Source organism: Oncorhynchus tshawytscha, linkage group LG09, assembly GCF_018296145.1.
Source record: "Oncorhynchus tshawytscha isolate Ot180627B linkage group LG09, Otsh_v2.0, whole genome shotgun sequence".
Lineage (NCBI taxonomy): Eukaryota > Metazoa > Chordata > Actinopteri > Salmoniformes > Salmonidae > Oncorhynchus > Oncorhynchus tshawytscha.
In genome coordinates this window covers 26642804-26669906 of record NC_056437.1, presented here as the reverse complement: position 1 = coordinate 26669906, position 27103 = coordinate 26642804, and the positions used below count along the sequence as shown (strand labels likewise).

General features: G+C 42.1%; 1 protein-coding gene across 4 annotated transcripts in view; it reads left to right on the top strand.

The window, feature by feature from the left end:
- Window positions 1-27103, top strand: part of LOC112257665 (ectodysplasin-A) — a 69593-nt gene that overhangs the window by 21416 nt on the left and 21074 nt on the right. For all 4 annotated transcript variants that reach the window (XM_024431419.2, XM_042326718.1, XM_024431420.2 and 1 more), the window contains exon 2: window positions 25645-25753. In XM_024431419.2, the coding sequence (XP_024287187.1) occupies window positions 25645-25753 (109 nt within the window). The remainder of the gene's footprint in view (window positions 1-25644; window positions 25754-27103) is intronic.

The following is a 27103-nucleotide window of genomic DNA, read 5'->3' as shown; positions in this document are numbered from 1 at the left end:
ATTTAGCTGGTTATATATATATATTTTTTTACCAGCAAAAAAATATATATATATATATATATATATATATATATATAGTACCAGTCAAAAGTTTGGACACACCTACTCATTCAAGGATTTTGGTTTATTTTTACTATTTTCCAAATTGTAGAATAATAGTGAAGACATAAAAACTATTAAATAAATAAAGAAATATTTTGTATTTTATATTCTAAAAATAGCCACTCTGCCTTGATGACAGCTTTGCACACTCTGGGCATTCTCTCAACAAGCTTCACCTGGAATGCTTTTCCTACAGTCTTGAAGGAGTTCCCACATATGCTGAGCACTTGTTGGCTGCTTTTCCTTAACTCTGCATTCGAACTCATCCCAAACCATCTCAATTTGGTTGAGGTCGGGTGATTGTGGAGGCCAGGTCATCTGATGCAACACTCCATCACTCTCCTTCTTGGTCATATAGCCCTTACACAGCCTGGAGGTGTATTGGGTCACTAATAGTCCCACTAAGCGCAAACCAGATGGGATGGCGTATCGCTGCAGAATGCCATGGTAGCCATACTGGTTAAGTGACAGTGTCACCAGCAAAGCACCATCACACCTCCTCCTCCACGCTTCACAGTGGGAACTACACATGTGTAGATCATCCGTTCACCTACTCTGCGTCTCACAAAGACACGGAGGTTGGAACCAAAAATATCAAATTGGGACTCATCAGACCAAAGGACAGATTTCCACCAGTCTAATGTCCATTGCTCATGTTTCTTGGCCCTAGCAAGTCTCTTCTTATTATTGGTGTCCTATAGTAGAAGTTTCTTTGCAGACCATGAAGGCCTGATTCACGCAGTCTCCTCTAAACAGTTGATGTGTCTGTTACTTGAACTCTGTGAAGCATTTATTTGGGCTGCAATCTGAGGTGCAGTTAACTCTAATGAACTTATGCTCTGCAGCAGAGGTAACTCTGGGTCTTCTTATCCTGTGGCGGTCCTCATGGGAGCGAGTTTCATCAAAACGTTTGATGGTAAGTGCGACTGCACTTGTTCTTGCCATAATATGGACTTGTCCTATGACTAAATAGGGCTATCTTCTGTATACCACCGATACCTTGTCACAACACAACTGGTTGGCTCAAACACATTAAGAAGGAAAGAAATTCCACAAATGAACTTTTAGCAAGGCACACCTGTTAATTGAAATGCATTCCAGGTGACTACCTCATGAAGCTGGTTGAGAGAATGCCAATAGTGTGCAAAGCTGTCATCAAGGTAAAAGGTGGCTATTTGAAGAATCTCAAATATAAAATATATTTGAATTTGTTTAACACTTTTTTGGTTGCTATATGATTTCATATGTGTTATTCCATAGTTCATGTCTTCACTATTATTCTACAATGTAGAAAATAGGACAAATAAAGAAATAGTAGGTGTGTCCAAACTGACTGGTAATATATATATTACACATTGGAACTCGTACTCCACGCTGTTGGGGCTATCCGTCTCATCACTCGTAAGCTTACCAGTGTTCACAGAAGGGGGGTCGCTCTCATGAGCACTGCTGGTTTTCTGGGAGAGGAGAAGAACGAGGTCCTGCACTCTCACTAGAGGAACTGTCACTATTCTTAAGGGTAGGAAGATGAGGAGGAGCAAGGCCACTATCATTGCCGGGCCCGAGCAGTGTGGTCTTTGTCAGGAATGGGAGGCTGCTAGTGCTAGCTGCTGCAAAAGTAGGCCTCCTAGCTTCCACCTGTTAGGTGTTTCGTCGGTCGAGATTTGACACGCACTTGATCAGTTGTTTTTGTGCACCACTTGGTCTTGACTTTTGTTTATCCATCTTGAACAACGCACACATTTCTGAAGTTGATAGCCAATTAGGTGAGGAGGTTGAGGCTGCTACCATTGGCACCACTTAGAAATAGGTAATTAGATGCATGACAACTATGTTGTCTATCTCTCTCACCTAATACCATGCAGATGGACAACATAAATAGTTCACTTGCTACATTTGTAAATTAAAAAGGAGAGTTCCTGTCAAATGTATTTCTTTAAAAAATGTATCAAATTTAGACATACTGTAGGTGTGACATGACAGGGCATTGGCCCCCAGAGCTCGTGGGGCCCCCCCGCCTTGCGTGGGCTGCGGAGGTTTCTGCTACATCAGTGATGCCAGCCAGGATAAACAAGCTAGCTACTCAAACTTGATAGCCTGATAGGGCTTCTTGGTGATCAAATTCATTTCCAAACATACCTCCTGTGAGTCCTGTCCAAAACCGGCAGCTACGCCGTGTGTGTCCCTCTAAACTGAAGATGGTGGGTACTCTGTGAATATAGTCGATTCAGGCTGTTTACCATTGAAAAAAATTGTCCGCTCCGGTCTACTTAAGGGAGTTGCACCCCCATAGACACCAATGCGATACCAGCTGGGTCTGGTCTACTTAAGGGGGTTGCACCCCCATAGACACCAATGCGATACCAGCTGGGTCTGGTCTCCTTAGCTCATTGAATTCCATTGAACAGAAAAAAATAGGGATCCTCTTCCGTCTCTGCTCTACAATCTCCTCTACTGACGGGATCCATGCATCTCAGAAGGAACCACTTACTAGGGAGAATAGCAGAGGTACTCTTTGCCTTGTCTAGTCAGTGTGCCCCCTCCTCAAAATACAGCTGACAGATATTTTTATAAATAATTATGATAATACATGGGCAAAAAAATGAAATTTAGTAATTATTTGTTTTATATATTTTTTAATTTAACCGTTTTTTGTTTTGTTTTACTTTGTTAGTTAACCTGAGGGGGCACGTGGCCCTGTGCACCCTGTGGGCATGACATCTCTGAGCACACACCACCACCAGATTCTCTTCTCTTAGTCCCTGGGAAATTGATATGATTTGCTGGATAAGAACTCTCATACACTCAAGGTTAAAGGGTGGATTATGAATATAATGTTAAAAAAGGAAGCCAGGAATAGATATTCTTAGACCATGTCAAGTGTGGCATCATGATCACATAATTGTTCACATATATCTCCATTGTCCCCTGGACTCATCATTATTGTTGCTGCATTTTCCCAACTTGGCGAACAGGAATCTGCATACTATTAAAATTGCTGAAATCAGTGCATGATCTGGATGAGAGAAGGACAATGTCCAAACCTCTTCTTTCAATATCTCTGTGTAAATCTGACCAGACTCATGTCTAAGAAATCATTACATTTGACATATTTAGAAGACACGTTTATCCAGAGCGATTTACAGTTGAAATGAAGGTTAAGCACATTGCTCAAAGCCACATCAACATAATTTTCACCCAGCTAGCTCTGTGATTCAAACCAGCAACCTTTCAGTTACTGGCCCAACGTTCTTAACCACTAGGCTACCTTCTGCCTGTATCACAATAACACTGATGTGATTCAAGATTCTGACAGTATTTATGATTAAAGTAGTCTGGGGAATTCCCTTTAAGAAAGAGAAGGCCAGATCTCCTCTGATTGTCAATTCAAACTTTTTCAATTGCTTTGTCACTGATGCCTTATGGATGGTCTGAATTGTTTTGAAGATACAATGTGGATCAATTGACTTTGTGCATTCTTCAATCTAGTGAAAAGTACTATACAATGTATAGCTCCCAATCCCCAACACGTTGTTGTATTCAGTTTTGTGCAAAACTGTAAATGAGGCGAACAGTGCTCTTTACTAATGTAGATGGTAGACCCCACTTGAGCTTCCAGTCAGCGCAATTGTTCATTATATTCTGATGTCAGCATTCCTATATTATAGCTAAAGAGGTAATGAATACTGAAGTCTGTTGACTCCTACGTACAAAGGCTGTAATGTTCTGCATGTGTGACTTTTTCATTGTGCTTACACTGTTCAATTTCCAAAAGGCTTGTAAACATGAGTTTAATTCTGATTTATTGGTGCCAGAGACAATCAGTAAGGCTTGTCTGGGCTGTACCATGGCAGTTTCTGACACATCAGTGGATCTGGTTGGTTGCCTGTAGATCTGAAATGACATAATGACACACAAAAGCAGAATATGTTGCACTGGTTTGTGTCCTGGAATTAATATATAAAGAGGCAATCTCCTCAACCACAGTCACTTATTCACTCAGTCATTGATGGGCTTTCTCCCCCGTTCTCCATGGAAGTGTTCTTTACAAACATCATGAGCACCCTCCACACCAGGGAATCCTTTTTGAGGCAGTGTACTAGAGGTCGACCAATTAATCGGCATGGCCAATTTCAAGTTTTCATAACAATCGGAAATCAATATTTTTGGTCGCCGATTTGCCGATTTCTTTTTTTTTTTTATTAAAAAATTACATGTATTTCACTAGGCAAGTCAATTAAGAACACATTCTTATTTTCAATGACGGCCTAGGAACGGTGGGTTAACTGCCTTGTTTAGGGGTAGAACGACAGATTTTCACCTTGTCAGCTCGGGGGATCCAATCTTGCAACCTTACAGTTAACTAGTCCAATGCAATAACGACCTGCCTCTCTCTCGTTGCACTCCACAAGGAGACTGCCTGTTACGCGAATGCAGTAAGCCAAGGTAAGTTGCTAGCTAGCATTAACCTTATCTTATAAAAAACAATCAATCATAATCACTAGTTAACTACACATGGTTGATGATATTACTAGATATTATCTAGCGTGTCCTGCGTTGCATATAATCTGACTGAGTATACAAGTATCTAAGTATCTGACTGAGCGGTGGTAGGCAGAAGCAGGCGCGTAAACATTCATTCAAACAGTACTTTCGTGCGTTTTGCCAGTAGCTCTTCCTTGTGTGTCAAGCATTGCGCTGTTTATGACTTCAAGCCTATCAACTCCCGAGATGAGGCTGGTGTAACCGAAGTGAAATGGCTAGCTAGTTAGAGCGCGCTAATAGCGTTTCAAACGTCACTCGCTCTGAGCCTTCTAGTAGTTGTTCCCCTTGCTCTGCATGGGTAACGCTGCTTCGATGGTGGCTGTTGTCGTTGTGTTGCTGGTTCGAGCCCAGGGTGGAGCGAGGAGAGGGACGGAAGCTATACTGTTACACTGGCAATACTAAAGTGCCTATAAGAACATCTAATAGTCAAAGGTTAATGAAATACAAAATGGTATAGAGGGAAATAGTCCTATAATTCCTATAATAACTACAACCTAAAACGTCTTACCTGGGAATATTGAAGACTCATGTTAAAAGGAACCACCAGCTTTCATATTTTCTCATTTTCTGAGCAAGGAACTGAAACGTTAGCTTTCTTACATAGCACATATTGCACTTTTACTTTCTTCTCCAACACTTTGTTTTTGCATTATTTAAACCAGATTGAACATGTTTAATTATTTACTTGAGGCTAAATTGATTTTATTGATGTATTATATTAAGTTAAAATAAGTGTTCATTCAGTATTGTTGTAATTGTCCTTATTACAAATAAATAAATAAAAAATTGGCCGATTAATCGGTATCGGCTTTTTTGGTCCTCCAATAGTCGGTATTGGCATTGAAAAATCATAATCGGTTGACCTCTGCAGTGTACTGTAGCTACTACCGTCATGGTTACGATGAGTGAGTCTCTGAATACAAATATATCTCAGTGAAACCCCTGATGTGTCTCCCTTCATGAGTCACTCCCCCCTCCTCCACCCTACACATCCCTCATGGTGTTCAGACGTCTGCACACACTCCAACGTTATGGGTTAAAACTATGTATGAATCCATTCTGATCTTTAATTGTAGTTTGCCAATAGGGCTGCTGCACATATTGGTTGTAGTTTAACTCTTAGCTATTAACAAGTAGCTACTAAACATGTCAAGTGATTTATGTTCACCCCCATTAATTTGACATGTTTGAAATGACATGAGCAATCGTGTTCCAGCAATGAGTTCCTATGATTGAGAGCACTTGGACAAGGTTGAATACTGTTAACACTCACACATTTGCTCTAACATGGACCCAGTACCCAGTTCAAACATGGGCCTCTGAGAATGGTGTCTGCTGACTGGTTCATGTAAGGCAGTGCTCTTCAAGACATGTTTTATTCCCCTTCTTTACAACAGTAATTTATGCCTATATTCTCTCTATATACAATACATTCTGTGCAGTATAAACAATAGCAGTTGTGTTTATTCTTTAAATAATTATTGTGGAAGGTCATGAAATGTTCCACACATTCATTGCGGGTGTTTTTATGGGCTGTTCACAGCTACATTTTTCATGAAGTAAAAACACTACTCATCATGAAGGCATGCTTGGGTTTGTACGACAAGTACAAATAAATATGAAGGCAGAGGAAGCTACTGTGAAACATGCCCACACATCCAGGGTAATCACTCTCCCTCTCAGTCCCAGTGATCCAGAACTCCTAAACACATTGGCCACAGTGCCCACAGAAACATATTTTAATTTAACTCAAACTACCAACCACATGCTAGGCCTTCTACCTATCCAAATACCTCTCATCAGAATCATCTTGAGGTGTCCAAACATTTGATTAAACACCAGCATTGCCGAAAACGAGATCCTTCTTGATCCTTTTCCAGCAATATCAAACCACCTTTCATACATATACTGTAACTTTGGCAAAATATAGTTGTCTTCAATTTCCATGTATTATGGATGAGTAGAGCTAGTATCCAACATGTATCTGATAACTAAAAATCTGTGGACCAGCATGGCACGCACACAGACTGAATATGAATCAATAAAGCAGTAGCCTCAGGCTCTACTGTTCCACCCATGGCTCCTCTTTCCCAAAAGCGTTCCCAAAAGTGATAGCACTACCCGCTGTGCCAAAAATGCTTGACATGTCACTGCAGGACCGAATTTAGGACGATTTTGGAATGAGTTTAGTTTTTTCCTATATTAGTGTTTCCCCTATATTCATTAGCTGCGGGGGCCCATCGTAGCGAAATTGTTGTCACCGTTGCTAAAAATCTGACGCAGTGTTGTGTGTGATCTGACACACACACACACACATATATACATACACATATTATATATATATATATATATATATATATATATATATATATATATATATATATATATATATACATACATACATACACACTACCATTCAAAAGTTTAAGATGCGACTCCGGGATGCTGGCCTTCTAGGCAGAGTTGCAAAGAAAAAGCCATATCTCAGACTGGCCAATAAAAATAAAAGATTAAAATGGGCAAAAGAACACAGACACTGGACAGAGGAACTCTGCCTTAAAGGCCAGCATTCCGGAGTCGCTTCTTCACTGTTGACATTGAGACTGGTGTTTTGCGGGTGATGAAGAAGCTGCCAGTTGAGGACTTGTGAGGCGTCTGTTTCTCAAACTAGACACTCTAATGTACTTGTCCTCTTGCTCAGTTGTGCACTGGGGCCTCCCACTCCTCTTTCTATTTTAGTTAGAGCCAGTTTGAGCTGTTCTGTGAGGGGAGTAGTACACGGCGTTGTACGAGATCTTCAGTTTCTTGGTAATTTCTCACATGGAATAGCCTTCAATTCTCAGAACAAGAATAGACTGACGAGTTTCAGAAGAAAGTTATTTGTTTCTGGCCATTTTGAGCCTGTAATCGAACCCACAAATGCTGATGATACAGATACTCAGCTAGTCTAAAGGACAGTTTTATTGCTTCTTTAATCAGACAACAGTTTTCAGCTGTGCTAACGTAATTGCAAAAGGGTTTTCTAATGATCAATTAGCCTTTAAAATTATAAACTTGGATTAGTTAACACAACATGCCATTGGAACACAGGAGTGATGGTTGTTGATAATGGGCCTCTGCACGTCTATGTAGATATTCCATAAAAAATCAACTGTTTCCAGCTACAATAGTCATTTACAACATTAAAAATGTCTACACTGTATTTCTGATCAATTTGATGTTATTTTAGTGGACAAAGCAATTGCTTTTGTTTCAAAAACAAGGACATTTCTAAGTGACCCAAAACTTTGGAACGATAGTGTATATAGTTCTGCCGAGACACTCTTTTAAATGGATAGTTGTTTCCTCAATGACTGGAAGTCTACGTGAACAGCTAGTATGGCATTGCACTAACATTGCACTAACACTAGTTCAATCTGCCCCCCCCCCACTACCCTTTGCCATAACTGCTGAAAAAAAATCCTGGGGAAAACACTGCATATGTACAGTACATACTCTTTCACTCCAATGTCGCATAATCATTCAGACTGACCCCTCAGCAACAGTACATGCTGTTTAGACAGGGAGAGGAAAGACATTTTTCAAACTCAACTCCACACAGAATAGAACAGCATTGGCCTTTCGTCAAGGGCAAGACACTGGGTGGTCTGTTTGCAGCAGTGATGAGGAATAAGTCAAATCTCTTGTGTTTTTCTACCCACTGTCTCTCCCGCCCCCTCAGGGGTTAGCGTGTGTGTCTGACTGGCTATGGGCTCCCTCTTGGGCTTGGCCCCTAAGCAGAACACATATCTGACATAGGAGCCTTTAAATCAAGCCTCAGACCCAAGTGCATGTTGATGTGACCTCAGGCTCCAGATGTGGACTTGTTGTAACCTTATGATCAAGGTATAATTCAATGTCTTTCAATCCAGTTCGTGCGGGCAAGAATATCACACTAATTAAAGTTGTTATAACCATTGTTCTACTGAAATGATGTATGCAGTCTTCCTTGTCCAAGTATGCTTAGCGGGCCTACATTTGTTTGATATGTTACATGTTGCCAGACACAAAACTGAGGTTATAGCACATTGGAAACATGCCTACAGAGCTTGTCCCAGTATCAGGCATGATATGCAAACAAGTGCTAAACAAAGTATGTTATGCTAATCAACATATGTGTCCCTGATTTTAATTAGTCTGATTTGTGATAAACAATTTGTGACAAACCTTTTTTGGAAGTGGTTATTTTGTGTACAATAATGGCCTGGTGGGAGGGCCCATGCATTATAGACCTTCCTGGTCTCTTGACTGTGTGGAGTTCAGTTGAGTACATCATCCCGGTCCCAGTCCCAGCTGCACTACTAGAAACAGGGTGAAAGGTCTGTACTCTGATCTCCCCTATTACAGTGTGATGAATGAGATGGCAATGTCCGCCATCAGTATAAAAGGTGCAATTTAAAACGCACCTGGAAACGCCACCTGTATAGAAATGCTCCATGTCTCACGGCAGACTCATGTTGCATAGTCTAGACAGCGCGTCTCTCCAGCCTTTCAGAGCCCCGGCGCATTAGGTTAGCATTTGGCAGGTCAGCATCTGTTCCGGTAGTGGTGATACTCCCCACTCCGCCCCAGCCCCCACTGGGTTCCTCTAATATTGGATGTGTTCCCCTTGCTCCCCAGGGAACCTCTCTCTCATTCTCTCTCTCTCTGCTACCTTCTATCTTGTCTCCTGTCTGATTTACTTAGTATCTGTTCTCTTGTTGCTTTACACACCGCCTGGGGCGGCAGGTAGCCTAGTGGTTAGAGCGTTGGGCCAGTAACCGAAAGGTAAAAATCAAATCCCTGAGCTGACAAGGTAAAAATCTGTCGTTCTGCTCCTGAACAAGGCAATTAACACACTGTTCTTAGAGCTGTCATTGTAAATAAGAATTTGTTCTTAACTGACTTGCCTAGTTAAATAAATGGTAAATAAAAAATAAACACAGTCTCTCTTCTCCCCACATCTCATGCTGTTTGACCTGTCTAATGAATCACTGTTATCTCCAAGCTGCAGATGTTACCTAATTTGATCCTTTTCCAACCTGTGTGCACATTTGACATACTACAAGGTAGAATCAAAGTAGAGGCTTATATTGGAACATGTACAGTACTGTACAATATATTGTATTGTAAAGGGATTTAAAACGAGACAGTAGATTTGTGTTTCACTGTGTGTCAGTGGCGGTCGGTGCCGTTTAAGATGAGGGAGGATTATTTTTTTTAGGAGTATGGCCTTATTTCTATTACAGCATATTGGATGACTGTCATTCATATTCAATTCACCCCTGATCACACGCAAAACAGTTCACTTTCATAGCAGCCACATTCAAACAGCATGATCACTTTGCTCAATGTATATATAATTCCTTCTTCCAACTATCTACACACTCTCCTCCTCTCACCTTTACCCTTCGCTTGTGGACTTGAGTGCTGTCTGTGACCAGACAAAAAAAACTTTCCAAGCCAAACCTTCATATCATGACAGCTAACCGCTACACACAGCCTACATCATTGTCAACTAGAACTACTAGAACTAACACGTTAGTAAACCCGCTACAATCATGCAGTACATTGTATAGTCAGAAATCAGTTTAGCAGTTACACCAGTGTGTCCCAGTGGCAATATATTAATAAAACCAAAAGCTTATGTTGACTTGGATGAGTTCCAGTGTTGGATAGCCATAGCCAGCTAGCGAACATAGCATCCCTCTCTGTTTGAGCAGGGTGTTTGAGTAGGCTAAACTAGCTAGCTGCATTTGCTAGCTAAGTGAAAGTGAAAGTTTTTTTTTAAATACAACCAAATATAGCTAGCTCGCTCAGATCCTTAATTTTGAGAGAAATTATTTTTTTTAACTGTTCAACTATTGTCTTTCACCCTCTTTGATGCAACTACTCACCACATTTTATGCAGTGCTAGCTAGCTGTAGCTTATGCTTTCAGTACTAAATTCATTATCTAATCGTTTGATTGGGTGGACAACACACTGCACGAGCTCTGATAGGTTGGAGGACCTCCGGAAGTTGTCATAATTACTGTGAAAGTCTATGGAAGGGGTGAGAACCATGAGACTCCTATGTTTTGTATTGAAGTCAATGTTCCCAGAGGTAGGAGCTAGGAGGCTAGCTGTCTTCCGGCTACACCACGGGGCTAAACTACAGAGTGCTGCTGAGGCTAATCTAGACCTTCATTGCAAAACAGTGTTTTAATCAATTATTTGGTGATGTGAATATATTTTGAATAGTTTTATCAAATAGGATCACTTTTTACATTTTTCACTATTTAGATTTTTATGAAATTCACAGAGGAGGGTGGTCCTCCCCTTGCTCCTCTGATGAGCCTCCACTGCTATGAGTACAGTATTATCATGTTTTGCATATTCTTTCTGGTCTGGATTTCTTCTGGGAGGGTTTCATGATAGAACTCTAAGTACATATTTGTAATTGTCATGCCATGTGCCATCACATATAGATTTCACATGTCTTTGTGCACCATAAATATGGCAACTGCTGTAGAGTACTGTGAACACAGTTTACCTAGCAGATTGTTAGTTTTACCCATCCCACTAAAAGACAATATCTGCTCGGAGAGCATGTTCTCCTGCCAATTGTTGAGACTTTAATTGTTAATCCTGTAAGTATGAAACCCAATACCTTTAAAAAATGCTTTAAGGAACGCTCCCACTGGACACACTGGTGGAATCAACATTGTTTCAGTGTAATTTGTCAATGTATTGTGACGTGGAATCAACAGGGAAAATACATTGGATTTTAAAAAAGTAATTAACCAGTACTGTTTTCATCTAATTTCAACCAGAGTTGTAAGCATTGAAATTAGGGTAAAACTTCAATTGAAATACATTGACATAACAACCTGTTTGTCAGGTTAAGACAATCTAATTTCAACATAATCATCAGAACTCTGTATACGTTGAAATTGCGTTGAAAAGTCCTCATCCTATATTCAATGTATTGGGTGGTTGAAATTCTGTTGAATCATATACAAGGCAATATCCAAAGATAAAAGTGTGTTATTAATACCATGCATTTGGCATCCTATTTATAGAGTTTAAGGTAACTACTTCTAAACTTCAAAAGATCCAGTCAACCATAGACGAATTAGGGTATATTGTATGTAGCTAGCTTCGTTGAAATGGTGTGCTTTGGGCAAATCAGATGTTAATAGAGCCTACATAAAGCCAACCTCACTCCGAATTTACTTTCACACACTTTCACACACTCATATACCATTAGGAGTCACTGTTCAGGCAGAAATCGTTGGGCTGTGGCTTCACATTTTATCTTAATCTACCTCTTTATTTAGGTTGTTAGCATGACACTGAAACAATGATGTTGATTCAAACAAACATTTTACTATCAACATTGAAACAAGGTCAAATAACATGTCTAATTAAACCTCAAATTCAACCCAATATACACTCAGTGGCCAGTTTCAGAACCATACTCAATCAGTTAATTTTTTCTCCTACAGACAGTGAGTCAGGTGGTTATGGCTTGCTATATAAAGCAGGCAGACAGGCATCGAAGCATTCAGTTATTGTTCATTTGGACATTAGAATGGGCTACCCACAACTACCCACACCCATAGTGGGAAAACAGGCTGCCTAAGTATGGTTCTCAATCAGAGACAACGATAACCAGCTGCCTCTGATTGGGAACCATACCAGGCATAAACATAGAAACACAACACCTAGACATACAACATAGAATACCCACCGACATCACACCCTGACCAAACTAAAAAATAGAAACATACAAAGCAATCTACGGTCAGGGCGTGACAGTCGTTGCTAGGAGCGCCGGTTCCAGTATCTCAGAAATGGTCGGCCTCTTGGGCTTTTTTACACATGACAGTGTCTAGGGTTTACAGAGAAATGTGCGACAAACAAAAAACATCCAGTTAGCTGCAGTCCTGTGGATGAAAACAGCTTGTTGATGAGAGAGGTCGAAGGAGAATGGCAAGAATAGTGACATTTGGGGGGGTTAGCATGTGCAATTTTTATTAGCCTAATAATAAAGACGTCATTTAAAAGGTAAAAATGTATTACTTACCTTTTAATGTGGCATAAACACAACCTGTCATGATTGTCATACAAATCACTTCAAAAAGTAGGCTACCGGTGCATGTTCGTCCAGTCTGCATCAGCATCCAAACTGCATGTATACTCGTGCCATTTGATGAATGGAAATAGACATCTGTTACAAAACACCAAAAAGTGTTCTTAATGACAATCAGCAATTGCCATTGATTAGGCCTACATGAATTGATACGTCTTGCTGACAAATGTATCTTTTTTGTAGCCTGAAAAGTTGGGACACATGAAAAGGGGCTGAAACTATTCCATTGAAAACGGGATGGTCACCCTAACACATGGTGAATTTACTAGACTAAGCTGCAATGTGTATTACCATGAACTTCAAATAGGCAGCCAGTGATGTGGTGGTAAAGAAATAGGTGGGTAAACTCTGATTGCCTGATGCGGCAAAAACAAATTACACTCCCTATACTTTCAATGCATTTTTTTTTCAGAAAAAAGGTGGATAAACGGTGTTTACTTGCGTTTACCCTACACTAGGCAGTCCGGTAGCTTACCCTCCATTCAATATAATACATTAATTGAATCAAAACATGTTTTACACCCTAGTTCATGAGTTGTCCATAATTCAGGAGTTAATGCTTGGAGTCTTCACAGATTGTGCAACATAAAACACTACCTTTCTTTCCTTACGTTAATTACATTTATGAGAGTATTATTTGTCATTATTAAGCATTTAACAATTGAATTAGAACATTGAACTTAAACCCTTTATGGATCTTGGAGATCTCTGAAAATGCACTGTAAGTGTAACTATGCCACGTAACGCTTCATTACGTTTCGTCATGAAAACAGTTCTCTGGAGTGGACAGCACTGAAACATAGAAATTAATGTTTTAAGCCATGACAGAGTGGTGGGTGTGTTAATTTAATATGGAAGCTTTTATTTTCATATTTACCACAGTAAAACATATTTTTCAATACATTTTAAACAAATAGGAGAATGGTTAAATTAGCATTATTTAGACACCCACTCCACCCCCACCCAATGTTGGACTTTTGTTGCATTTAGGGGTGCTACAGTGGTGTGTATTCATGGATGCCAAGGAAAATAATGCTTCTCAAAACAATTGACCAACAAAAAAACATACAATTATTTATCTTTCGTCTCTCTGTGTTTCATAATTTTCCTTAAATTCGCAAGTGGCAGAATGTATCTCACACAAGAAATAATTAGAGCAAGTGAAACAGCGCCCCTCTGTCTCTTTACGTGTAGGCCATCTATCTGATGCTGTCTGGTCCAAACGAGTATGACATTGACAGAAAAACTTAAATTGTTGCATCTGGTTTTCTGCATCTTGTTGTCCTCTGCGGGCTAGCTAGCCAGCTGGCAAAAATTGTCCCTTTACTAAATTAGCCATGGATGGAGATAGGGATTTGGACTTGTGGTTTTACTTAATTCTCCGTATTGGCCAACGACGATTCTGATCCAAGCATTAATTCATACATTGTTGTGCCCCTGGCATTAAAGGATGGAAGTTCAATATGTAGCTAGATGTATACGGCTAATGTTAACTAGCTAACGTTTCCCATGAATGGAAGTTAGGATTTTAGCCAAGTAGCCTAGGACAACAAAAAATAAAAGCGTTTACTGTATGACAGAGTGGTGGACAGTTTTGTCAACATGAAAGAGAGAAGGATGGTATTGGCGTTTCTATACAAGTAGGGTGGGTCAGCATATGTTTTCTACTTGCACAAACATGCACGCACACACACACACATAAATCAGAACCATGGACAGCCACAACATATTTAGCTTACATTGATTGGACTAAATTGTTTTTGGTATCTTTTAGTTGTCAGTGTATTAGACTAAGCAGAGGTGATTTGATGATGTTGATATGTAAAAGTTGAAATGGTGCTGGAATAGTAGAGGCAGCTCCTGTTTTCTTTGTGACTCGCGGTAACTCTCTGTGGTTCTAAATCAATAGTTGTTTTGTCGTCCGAAAATATTGGAAACATTAACTTGCTTGACCATGCTATAGGTCATGAAACTGTCTGTTACTGTACATGCAATATGCTTTGTGGACTTCACTGGACAGAGGTTGCTATCCGGTTTTGTGAGAGAAAAAAATGTGTGGTTGAATTTTCTCCATTGATTTTACCCGCGCACTGCTACTGGGGAGCTAATGTCTCATTCAGGGGAGCTGTGCCCCACCTGACTCCCCTGTAATTCGCACCCTGGGTGGACCACAAACAGGCAAATAATGGTATAGTACACCAGTTGTGTGCAGAATGGCATCTCAGAATGCACAACTCATCGGTCCTTCTTGCGGATGGGCTATTGCAGCAGACGACCACACCGGGTTCCACTCCTATCAGCTAAAAACAAGAAGAAGTGGCTCCCGTGGGCATCCGATCACCAACCAACACTGGACAATTGAGGAGTGGAAAAACATTGCTTGGTCCAATGAATCCCAGTTCCTGTTGCGTCATGCTGATGGCAGAGTAAGGATTTGGCGTAAGCAGCATGAGTTCATGGCCCCATCCTGCCTGGTGTCAACAGTACAGGCTGGTGGCAGTTGTGTAATTGTGTGGGGAATGTTTTCCTGGCACACGTTAGGTCCCTTGACACCAATTTAGCAATGTTTGAACACCACACCTTGTAGAATCCATGCCCCAAAGAACTCAGGCTGTTCTGGAGGCAAAGGGGGGTCTGACCCGGTACATGGGTGTACCTAATTAACACCAATGAGTATAGGATGATCAAAATAAGTATAATAATATGTGGAATTTTCAACACAATTTCAATGTATACAGTACATAGTTCTGATGATTATGTTTAAATTAGATTGATGTAACAACCTATTAGTCAAGTTAAGTCCATTTATTTAGGTTGAAGTTTTACTCTAATTTCAATGTATACAATGCTTGTGTGATCGTTTTTAAGATCTCAAATTACTTTTCATTAATAATCTTGTCTAACAACATGTATTACTGGGCAGTGCAAATTCAAATCAAATCAAATCAAATGTTATTGGTCACATACACATGGTTAGCAGATGTTAAAGCGAGTGTAGGGAAATGCTTGTGCTTCTAGTTCCAACAGTGCAGTAATATCTAACAAATAATCTAACAATTCCCAACAACTACCTAATACACATAAATCTCACAAGTAATCTAACAATTCCCCAACAACTACCTAATACACACAAATCTAAAGGGGTGAATGAGAATATGTACATATAAATATATGGATGAGCGATGGCCGAGCGGCATAGGCAAGGTGCAGTAGATGGTATAAAATACAGTATATACATGTGATATGAGTAATGTAAGATATGTAAACCTTATTAAAGTGGCATTGTTTAAAGTGACTCGTGATCCATTTATTAAAGTGTCCAGTGATCGTATCTCAATGTGGGCAGTAGCCTCTCTGAGTTAGTGATTGCAGTTTAGCAGTCTGATGGCCTTGAAATAGAAGTTGTTTGTCAATATCTCGGTCCCAGCTTTGATGCACCTGTACTGAACTTGCCCTCTGGATGATAGCGGTGTGAACAGGCAGTGGCTTGGGGGAGTTGTTGTCCTTGATGATATTTCTGTAGTTCCTGTGACATCGGGTGCTGTAGGTGTCATGGAGGGCAGGTAGTTTGCCCCTGGTGATGCGTTGTGAAGACCGCACCACCCTCTGGAGAGCCTTGCGGTTGAGGGTGGTGCAGTTGCCGTACCAGGCTGTGATACAGCCCAACAGGATGCTCTCAATTGTGCATCTGTAAAATTTTCTCAGGGTTTTGGGTGACAAGCCAAATTTCTTCAGCCTCCTGAGGTTGAAGAAGCGCTGTTGGGCCTTCTTCACCACACTGTCTGTGTGGGTGGACCATTTCAGTTTGTCCGTGATGTGTACGCTGAGGAAATTTTCCACCTTCTCCACTGCTGACCCTTCGATGTGGATAGAGGGGGGGCTCCCTCTGCTGTTTCCTGAAGGCCACGATCATCTCCTTTGTTTTATTGAAGTTGAGTGAGAGGTTATTTTCCTGACACCACACTCCGAGTGCCCTCACCTCCTCCCTGTAGGCTGTCTCATCGTTATTGGTGATCAAGCCCACTACTCTCATGTCATCTGCAAACTTGATGATTGAGTTGGAGGTGTGCATGGCCACACAGTCGTGGGTGAACACGGGGTACAGGAGAGGGCTGAGCACACACCCTTATGGGGCCCCAGTGTTGAGGGTCAGTGAAGTGGAGATGTTGTTTCCTACCTTCACCACCTGAGGGTGGCCTGTCAAAAAGTTCAGGACCCAGTTGCACAGGGAGGGGTTGAGACCCAGGGCCTCCAGCTTGATGATGAGCTTGGAGGGTACTATGGTGTTGAATGTTGAGCTGTAGTCAATGAACAGCATTCTTCCATAGGTATTATTTTTGTCCAGATGGGATAGGGGCAGTGCAATGGTGATTGCGTCATCTGTGGACCTGTTGGGGAGGAATGCAAACTGAAGTGGGTCTAGGGTGGCCGGTAAGGTTGAGGTGCTATGATCCTTGACTAGCATCTCAAAGCACTTCATGATGACATAAGTGAGTGCTTACGGGCAGTAGTCATTTAGTTCAGTTATCTTTGCCTTCTTGGGTACAGAAACAATGTTAGCCATCTTGAAGCATCTGGTGACAACAGACTGGGATAGGGAGCGATTAAATATGTCCGTAAACACACCAGCCAGCTGGTCTGCGCATGCTCTGAGGACGCGGCTAGGGATGCCGTCTGGGCCAGCAGCCTTGCAAGGGTTAACATGTTTAAAAGTTTTTCTCACGTCAGCCACTGAGAAGGAGAGGGGTGGTGCAGACTTTGTTAGCGAGCCGCGACGGTGGCACTGTATTATCCTCAAAGCAGGCAAAGAAGGTGTTTAGTTTGTCTGGAAGCATGACATCAGTATCCGGGACGTGGTTGTATTTTGTTTTTGTAATCTGATTTTTTGAAACTGAACCAGCCCTTTCTTGGAAACGTTTCCTCTTAATGAAAAGGTTGGGAGTAATATTCTCTACAAGTGGAACCCCAAGACTATATCAACAAAAATGAGCAATCGCTGTACCATCAATTTAGTAAGTTATTTGGTCTGAAACAAGACTTGTAAGTTATTTGGTCTGAAACAAGACTTGTCACCTAAAAAACCTCTGTGGCAAAACAGACCCCTGCCAATGATCTTGAATAGCAAAACAATTCAACAGTGGCATCAGAAGTGAATAATGCATTTAGAACATTGTTATATAGATGGGGTGCTTATATAATTTCGAACATTGTTATATACAGTGGGGCAAAAAAGTATTTAGTCAGCCACCAATTGTGCAAGTTCTCCCACTTAAAAAGATGAGAGAGGCCTGTCATTTTCATCATAGGTACACTTAAACTATGACAGACAAAATGAGAAAAGATTCCAGAAAATCACATTGTAGGATTTTTAAAGAATTTATTTACAAATTATTGTGGAAAATAAGTATTTGGTCAATAACAAAAGTTTATCTCAATACTTTGTTATATACCCTTTTTTTGGCAATGACAGAGGTCAAACGTGCTCTGTAAGTCTTCACAAGGTTTTCACACACTGTTGCTGGTATTTTGGCCCATTCCTCCATGCAGATCTCCTCTAGAGCAGTGATGTTTTGGGGCTGTTGCTGGGCAACACGGACTTTCAACTCCCTCCAAAGATTTTCTATGGGGTTGAGATCTGGAGACTGGCTAGGCCACTCCAGGACCTTGAAATGCTTCTTACGAAGCCACTCCTTCGGTGTGTTTGGGATCATTGTCATGCTGAAAGACCCAGCCACGTTTCATCTTCAATGCCCTTGCTGATGGAAGGAGGTTTTCACTCAAAATCTCACGATACATGGCCCCATCAGTCATCCTGGTCCCTTTGCAGAAAAACAGCCCCAAAGCATGATGTTTCCACCCCCATGCTTCACAGTAGGTATGGTGTTCTTTGGATGCAACTCAGCATTCTATTTTGGTTTCATCTGACCATATGACATTCTCCCAATCTTCTTCTGGATCATCCAAATGCTCTCTAGCAAACTTCAGACGGGCCTGGACATGTACTGGTTTAAGCAGGGGGGACACGTCTGGCACTGCAGGATTTGAGTCCCTGGCGGCGTAGTGTCCACCTGCTTACTGATGGTAGGCTTTGTTACTTTGGTCCCAGCTCTCTGCAGGTCATTCACTAGGTCCCCCCGTGTGGTTCTGGAATTTTTGCTCACCGTTCTTGTGATCATTTTGACCCCACGGGGTGAGATCTTGCGTGGAGCCCCAGATCGAGGGAGATTATCAGTGGTCTTGTATGTCTTCCATTTCCTAATAATTGCTCCCACAGTCGATTTATTCAAACCAAGCTGTTTACCTATTGCAGATTCAGTCTTCCCAGCCTGGTGCAGGTCTACAATTTTGTTTCTGGTGTCCTTTGACAGCTCTTTGGTCTTGGCCATAGTGGAGTTTGGAGTGTGACTGTTTGAGGTTGTGGACAGGTGTCTTTTATACTGATAACAAGTTCAAACAGGTGCCATTAATACAGGTAACGAGTGGAGGACAGAGGAGCCTCTTAAAGAAGAAGTTACAGGTCTGTGAGAGCCAGAAATCTTGCTTGTTTGTAGGTGACCAAATACTTATTTTCCACCATAAAAATGCAAATAAATTCATTAAAAATCCTACAATGTGATTTTCTAGATTTTTTTTCTCATTTTGTCTGTCATAGTTGAAGTGTACCTATGATGAAAATTACAGGCCTCTCTCATCTTTTTAAGTGGGAGAACTTGCACAATTGGTGGCTGACTAAATACTTTTTTCCCCCCACTGTAGATGGGGTGCTTATGTGATTTGAGCTGAAAGTATATATACCAGTTATCTAATAATAGTTTATTTTGTTATTTACAGTTAAGAAACTTTCTCAGAAGCAGTCTTGGAGACATTACTTTTCTACATCTATCAAGTATTGAACAACTACTCCATAATAGCCGTGACTCATATAGATTTATATCCAGAGTGTACTCATTGCTAATGCAACAATGACCAAAACCAGATGTACATAAGTCAAGAGAGCAATGGGAATCTGATTTGAATATTACAATTGATGAGGGCCTATGGTCGGACCTATGCCAAGATAGTGTGTCAGTGACAATCAACTCTAGATAGACTTATACATTACACTTTCCTCCACCAACTCTATCTGACACCTCAGAGGCTACATAGATATAACCCTGAAATATCAGAAATGTGTTTCAGATGTGGAACAACAGAAGGCATTTTTTTGCATTCTACTTGGCAGTGTACTATATAATTATGGAGGTCCCTTTCCCACTTGACCCTGAAATATGCCTTCTGGGTAACTTTAAATGTGAGTTTGAGGAATAACTTCAATATCAAATTTACAGAAATCGCAAGAAAATGTGTTGCATTGACATGGAAATCAAATTCCCCTCTCCAAATTCCAAGATGGCTCTCTGAAATGAATAAGTGTATTCCTATTAAGAAGATGACCTATGCTTTAAGGAATAAATGTAACTACTACTTTGTATGTGTTACGGTTTTCTAGGTGTGAAGGAGAGTCGGACCAAAATGCAGCGTGTAGATTGCGATCCATGTTTAATAACGAACGTCAAACACGAATCAATAACAAACACTACAAAAACAATAAACGTAACGAAAACCGAAACAGCCTATACTTGTGTAACCTAACTCTTAGACAGGAACAAGGACACTAAGGACAATCACCCACGACAAACTCAAAGAATATGGCTGCCTAAATATGGTTCCCAATCAGAGACAACGATAAATACCTGCCTCTGATTGAGAACCACTCCAGACAGCCATAGACCTTGCTAGATAACCCCACTAGCTACAATCCCAATACATACACACCAAAACCCCAAGACAAAACACACCACCATACAAAAACCCCATGCCACACCCTGGCCTGACCCACTACATGAAGAAAAACACAAAATACTTAGACCAGGGCGTGACAGAACCCCCCCCCCCCCTAAGGTGCGGACTCCCGAACGCACCTCAAAACAATAGGGAGGGTCCGGGTGGGCGTCTGTCCATGGTGGTGGCTCCGGCGCGGGATGTGGAACCCACTCAGTCAATGTCTTAGTCCCCTCTCCTCGCGTCCCTGGATAGTCCACCCTCGCCGCCGACCATGGCCTAGTAGTCCTCACCCAGAACCCCACTGGACTGAGGAGCAGATCGGGACTGAAGGACAGCTCGGGACTGAGAGGAAGCTCGGGAGTGAGAGGAAGCTCGGGAGTGAGAGGAAGCTCGGGAGTGAGAGGAAGCTCGGGAGTGAGAGGAAGCTCAGGCAGGAGGGAGATCTCAGGCTGGTAGGTAGATCTAGCAGATCCTGGCTGGCTGGCTGACTGGCAGATCCTGGCTGACTGGCAGATCCTGGCTGACTGGCAGATCCTGGCTGACTGGCGGATCTGGAAGAGTCTGGCTGACTGGCAGATCTGGAAGAGTCTGGCTGACTGGCAGATCTGGAAGAGTCTGGCTGACTGGCAGATCTGGAAGAGTCTGGCTGACTGGCAGATCTGGAAGAGTCTGGCAGATCTGGAAGAGTCTGGCTGACTGGCGGATCTGGAAGAGTCTGGCTGACTGGCGGATCTGGAAGAGTCTGGCTGACTGGCGGATCTGGAAGAGTCTGGCTGACTGGCGGATCTGGAAGAGTCTGGCTGACTGGCAGATCCTGGCAGACTGAAAGATCTGGCTGCTCCATGCTGACTGGCGGCTCTGGCTGCTCCATGCTGACTGGCGGCTCTGGCTGCTCCATGTAGGCTGACAGCTCTGGCGGCTTCTTACAGATTGGCAGCTCTGGCGGCTCCATGCAGACTGGCAGCTCCTTGCAGACTGGCAGCTCCTTACAGACTGGCAGCTCCTTGCAGACTGGCAGCTCCTTGCAGACTGGCAGCTCCTTGCAGACTGGCAGCTCCTTGCAGACTGGCAGCTCCTTGCAGACTGGCAGCTCCTTGCAGACTGGCAGCTCCTGCAGACTGGCAGCTCCGTGCAGACTGGCAGCTCCGTGCAGACTGGCAGCTCCTGCAGACTGGCAGCTCTGGGACTGGCAGCTCATGCAGACTGACAGCTCTGGCTGCTCCATGCAGACTGACATCTCTGGCTGCTCCATGCAGACTGACATCTCAGGCTGCTCTGTGCAGGCTGGCAGCTCTGGGTGCTCCATGCAGACTGACAGCTCCTTGCAGACTGACATCTCTGGCTTCTCTGGCTGCTCCATGCAGCCTGGCAGCTCTGGCTGCTCCATGCAGGCTGGCAGCTGTGGCTGCTCCATGCAGGCTGGCAGCTCTGGCTGCGCTGAACAGGCAGAAGACTCCAGCAGCGCTGTAGAGGAGGAAGGCTCTGGCAGCGCTGAACAGGCGGGAGACTCCAGCAGCGCAGGAGAGGAGAAAGGCTCCGACACCGCTGGAGAGGCGGGAGACTCCGACAGCGCAGGAGAGGCGAGGTGCACTGTAGGCCTGATGCGTGGTGCTGGTACTGGACCGAGGACACGCACAGGAAGCCTGGTGCGGGGAGCTGCTACCGGAGGGCTGGGGTGTGGAGGTGGTACTGGATAGACCGGACCGTGCAGGCACACTGGAGCTCTTGAGCACCGACCCTGCCCAACCTTACCTGGCTCGATGCCCACTCTAGCCCGGCCGATACGAGGAGCTGGAATATACCGCACCGGGCTATGCACCCGCACTGGGGACACCGTGCGCACCACTGCATAACACGGTGCCTGCCCGGTCTTTCTAGCCCCCCGGTAAGCACAGGGAGTTTGCGCAGGTCTCCTACCTGGCGTAGCCATACTCCCTGTGAGCCCCCCCCCCCAAGAAATTTTTGGGGCTGACTCCCGGGCTTCCTTGCCAACCGTGTTCCCTCGTATCGCCGGCTCCTCTCTCCGGCTGCCTCTGCTCTCCTAAGTGCCTCCACCTGTTCCCATGGAAGGCGATCCCTTCCCGCCAGGATCTCCTCCCATGTGTAGCAACCCTTGCCATCCAATATATCGTCCCATGTCCAATCCTCATTGCGCCGCTGTTGCTGCCTTTGTTGCTTCTCCTGCGGCTCCTGCCTGTTGACACGCTGCTTGGTCCGTTTGTGGTGGGTGATTCTGTTACGGTTTTCTAGGTGTGAAGGAGAGTCGGACCAAAATGCAGCGTGTAGATTGCAATCCATGTTTATTAACGAACGTCAAACACGAATCAATAACAAACACTACAAAAACAATAAACGTAACGAAAACCGAAACAGCCTATACTTGTGTAACCTAACACATAGACAGGAACAAGGACACTAAAGACAATCACCCACGACAAACTCAAAGAATATGGCTGCCTAAATATGGTTCCCAATCAGAGACAACGATAAACACCTGCCTCTGATTGAGAACCACTCCAGACAGCCATAGACCTTGCTAGATAACCCCACTAGCTACAATCCCAATACATACACACCAAAACCCCAAGACAAAACACACCACCATACAAAAACCCCATGCCACACCCTGGCCTGACCCAATACATGAAGAAAAACACAAAATACTTAGACCAGGGCGTGACAGTATGGCAACCCTTCCTGGACTATATGGAAATACTTCCATTGGGGTTGGTGATATGTGCTAGTAGATGTTAATATTGTCTTTCCATAATGTACTGTTTATATTGCTTTGTATATGGGTTGGTCTCTCTTGTCTTTTGCCTTATTTAGTCATTATTAGTATTATTTTTATAATTTAATTTTTTTGTAATTTGTCATTGTTTTTAAAAATATATATATTTTGGGGGAGGGGTGGGGAGGGCTGAATAAGCTTTTTTGTAGTACTTATTCTTGCTGTGTTGTATTGTTTGGTTGTTCAATAATTGAAAAATAAGATAAAATAATTGTTATTATTTTGTCCAACAACATTGTGTTCTTTTTCGCTATAGGCTGTGTTTGCAGATATCTTGTTTCATTCGGTATATATTTGATTGACATGCTCAGTAATTGTCAGGATGCAGTGATCTACTGTTGGGGTGAATCAAATGAGATTACATCATAGTGTTTGTCATCCCATACTTGTCATGTTTTTGGGACTGAGGATCTCCTCTGTAATAATTGGACGGAAGCCTCTTGTTAGATTGTAAGGTACACATTTACTAATGTAGATACCATTTGTATCATAAAGGTGAGCAACAGCATACTGTATAAACTACATCTATTTGGTTGTTATAATACCTCAATGGAAAAGTACTTGGTGAGAGTCAAGTTGACACAAAGCTGCGGTTCAGAGGTCTTGTCTCAGGCTCTACAGACTATAATGAGTGCCTGTCAGGGTAACTAAAGTTTTGGCTGTCCTCTCCCTTTACGGGCTGGCTGGGATATCAAAGGCCCCGCTGATAAACAAAATAAACTCCCAGCACTGCTTTCACCCTTTATTGTCCTGCCCGGTTTTAATGTTGGCCAGGTGCAGAGTTAAGCACAAACTCTAGCATTTTTAAGCCGGCATGCAGCGAGCAAAGCATCCACAGAAGCATGCCTGTTGTTGGTATCACTCAGCTACAGTATGACCGTACATCCTCAGTACTGCTGAATAAATCAATTGTTGTTACATTGTATTTGAGGTACAAGGAGTGTAGTCCATTGGTTACAGTTCTCGTGTAACATTCCTGTCCTGAACTCCAATGTTTTAGAGTAAAGTATGTCATGTAGGTAGTAAGTACCCTGATATCAGTGCAATATCCATATAGAACTGAGATACTCTATAAACGCTGACACGCTTATACCAGCATATGAGACTCACCTCTGAAGATTTTAATGATAGTTGGTGGAAGTGGACTATCACCCCAAAGGAATGCAGAGGGGCCATAAAAATGAAACTTTTGGCTGGGAGTCATGTGACGGATGGGTAATGCTCATTGTTCACGTTTGGCAAGCCCTAGTCTCTCTTGCACATGTTCCGATAATTTTACAGGTACGTTATTGCCTTAATCAGCGTCACTCATTTATGTAGGGCTTTTGACACAGTAGTTTGAAGACACGTTTATGGAATACAGAACTAGTGAAAATGAGCTATTAGTGTCCTGTAATGTATTGGGGCAAAACTCCCTATAACTGTTCACCCAGGCTTTATATAAGCAGGCTAACACAATCTGTGGAATGCAGACAACCCATGTTTAAACCCAGTCAAGAGTAACATTTATTTTCCTGCCCTAAGGTTGGTGAACTTTTGGAATTGATGTCTGCTGCTTTCTATTGTCATAAAATGTGCTATTTTCAATGAGTAATCAATACAACATCTCAAGTAGGATCCTCGGCAACGAGCAGCCTGCTCTGCCAAGGGCAGCGTTATGAGCTCAACATAGGATTGTCTACTATCCAACAGACAGAGACTGCATGGGTTTGGTTTTCTGCATCTTGTACCCAAGCCTAATGCCTTCCGTCAATGGAATCATGTTTTCACATGGTTTCCCCTGGAGTTGGGCATGCATCTGAAATGTTCATCTCTTGCACACTTTCTCCCTCTCCCAATCTTCCTATCCCCTCTTCTTAGTATCTGTGGAGAGGAACTCTGCTTATCGCGTTGCAGTTTGCTCTAATTTATGTTCCATAAGTGCAGGTTTTATAAATACTCAAAGTGAACAAAGCCAAGTAATTCAACCCTGTGTCAACAAACACCAAAAAAAACAGACAAATCTCATCCGTCCTGATTTGAAATATAATTTGAAAGAACATAAACTTTTACTTCTTTGCACACATTGCCTGTGATTTCCATGAATGTTATGAGATAATATGAACACATTTCGTATATTTTATGCAAGTTCTCATGACTTGCTAGTTGAAATGATAAAGACTCCAATGCAAACAACAGTTCTATTTCAATTTTATAACACTTTTCCTTGTATCCTTCACTGACCAACAGAATAGGTTGCCTCTGGGGAACGGTGACGAAAGCTCTCACCTCAAAGAAGACAGAGACAATGCTGTCCATCGCACCAAAAGGAGCCAGCAGAATAAACGAATTGATTCAGGTATGGATTTTTTCTTGGTACAACAATTTCATTACATTCAGAGAATGCCTTAAACTTTCATGTTCTAATTTGTTAAATGACTGGACGGATGGGTATACATCAAAGTTTTACCTCCAGGTAAAAGACTCAAGACAGCAGGGATAGAGCAGGCCTGAACCCAGTATGCTGTATGGTTCATGGTGGGCAGTGGTATAGTGGAAACTATACGCAGGTATACACCGTAACCCTGTTTCTTTTAAGTGTACATTTCATATATTCACTTCTTTATCTCCACTGATGCGTATCAAAGTAGTGTAGTGGAGTTATAAGCCGTATCAATTAATAAGGCTGATTAAATATATCATAATGTTTAGCTTAAAATGTTGATAAACTATTATTTCTTCACATTTTAAGCGCAGCAAGGAATGTGCACACAGTGGTAGGCCTAAAAGAAAATTCACTAGAACATGTTTTCTAGCCAACCTAATTAATTTAAATTTCCTAAATCATAGATTAAGTACACGTTTAAATGTCACATGATAAGAACAACCATCTATCAAAACGAGTCAATGGCTAGCGAACAGTCTAGTCTACTGACAAGCTAGCTAACTAGCTGTTTAGCTGGCTAGCATACCCACAAACTCATTTTAATCATATTAACCAGCTAGCTAGCATATTTTCTTGTCAAACTGTTAAATTAGTAGCCAGCCAGTTTCAAGTTATGTTAAATAACAATATAAGTCTTCTACAAACTTTGAGGGTGGTTTTCTTGAAATAGTTCATCAGGGAGACCTCCGTTGTAACTAGCTATGCTGCGCTCTATTGGAACAGTTAATACTCAAATTATACATTGTTTTGAAGCTTAAAATCTCCTCTTTCCAACAGTGTATATAACTTCAAATGTGTTTAGGGGTTAATGTGACTGATTATGATAGAACAAGCCACATATGACTAGCATAATGACTTTGAGCTCCTAGACATCGAAAGAAAGTTGATTTGAAAGCCAAGAGAACAGGAGACTGCATATGAGGAACTGTTTATAAAATATTTATTTCAATGTTCAGTTTTTGGTGTGGCTACTTTGAACAAAGGTAAGACATGCCTCATAATATGAAGTAAAACATCCAGGTTTCAGACAATTAAGGAACAGGAAAAATATAGTGATGCTAATGATTGGCCTATCGTCTTCTGGTAGCTTAGATGGAAAAGCTTTCCCAAAATCTTTCTCAATTAAATGTTAACTAGCTATAAAGTAGCCTATGCCTACCTGGCAGAATGATATCCTGATTATTTGCATCAATCCAGTGGACATTGGTTTTGCAAACTCCATCTCATGTGCAATACAGAAACACCACTAACCAACAACAGTGC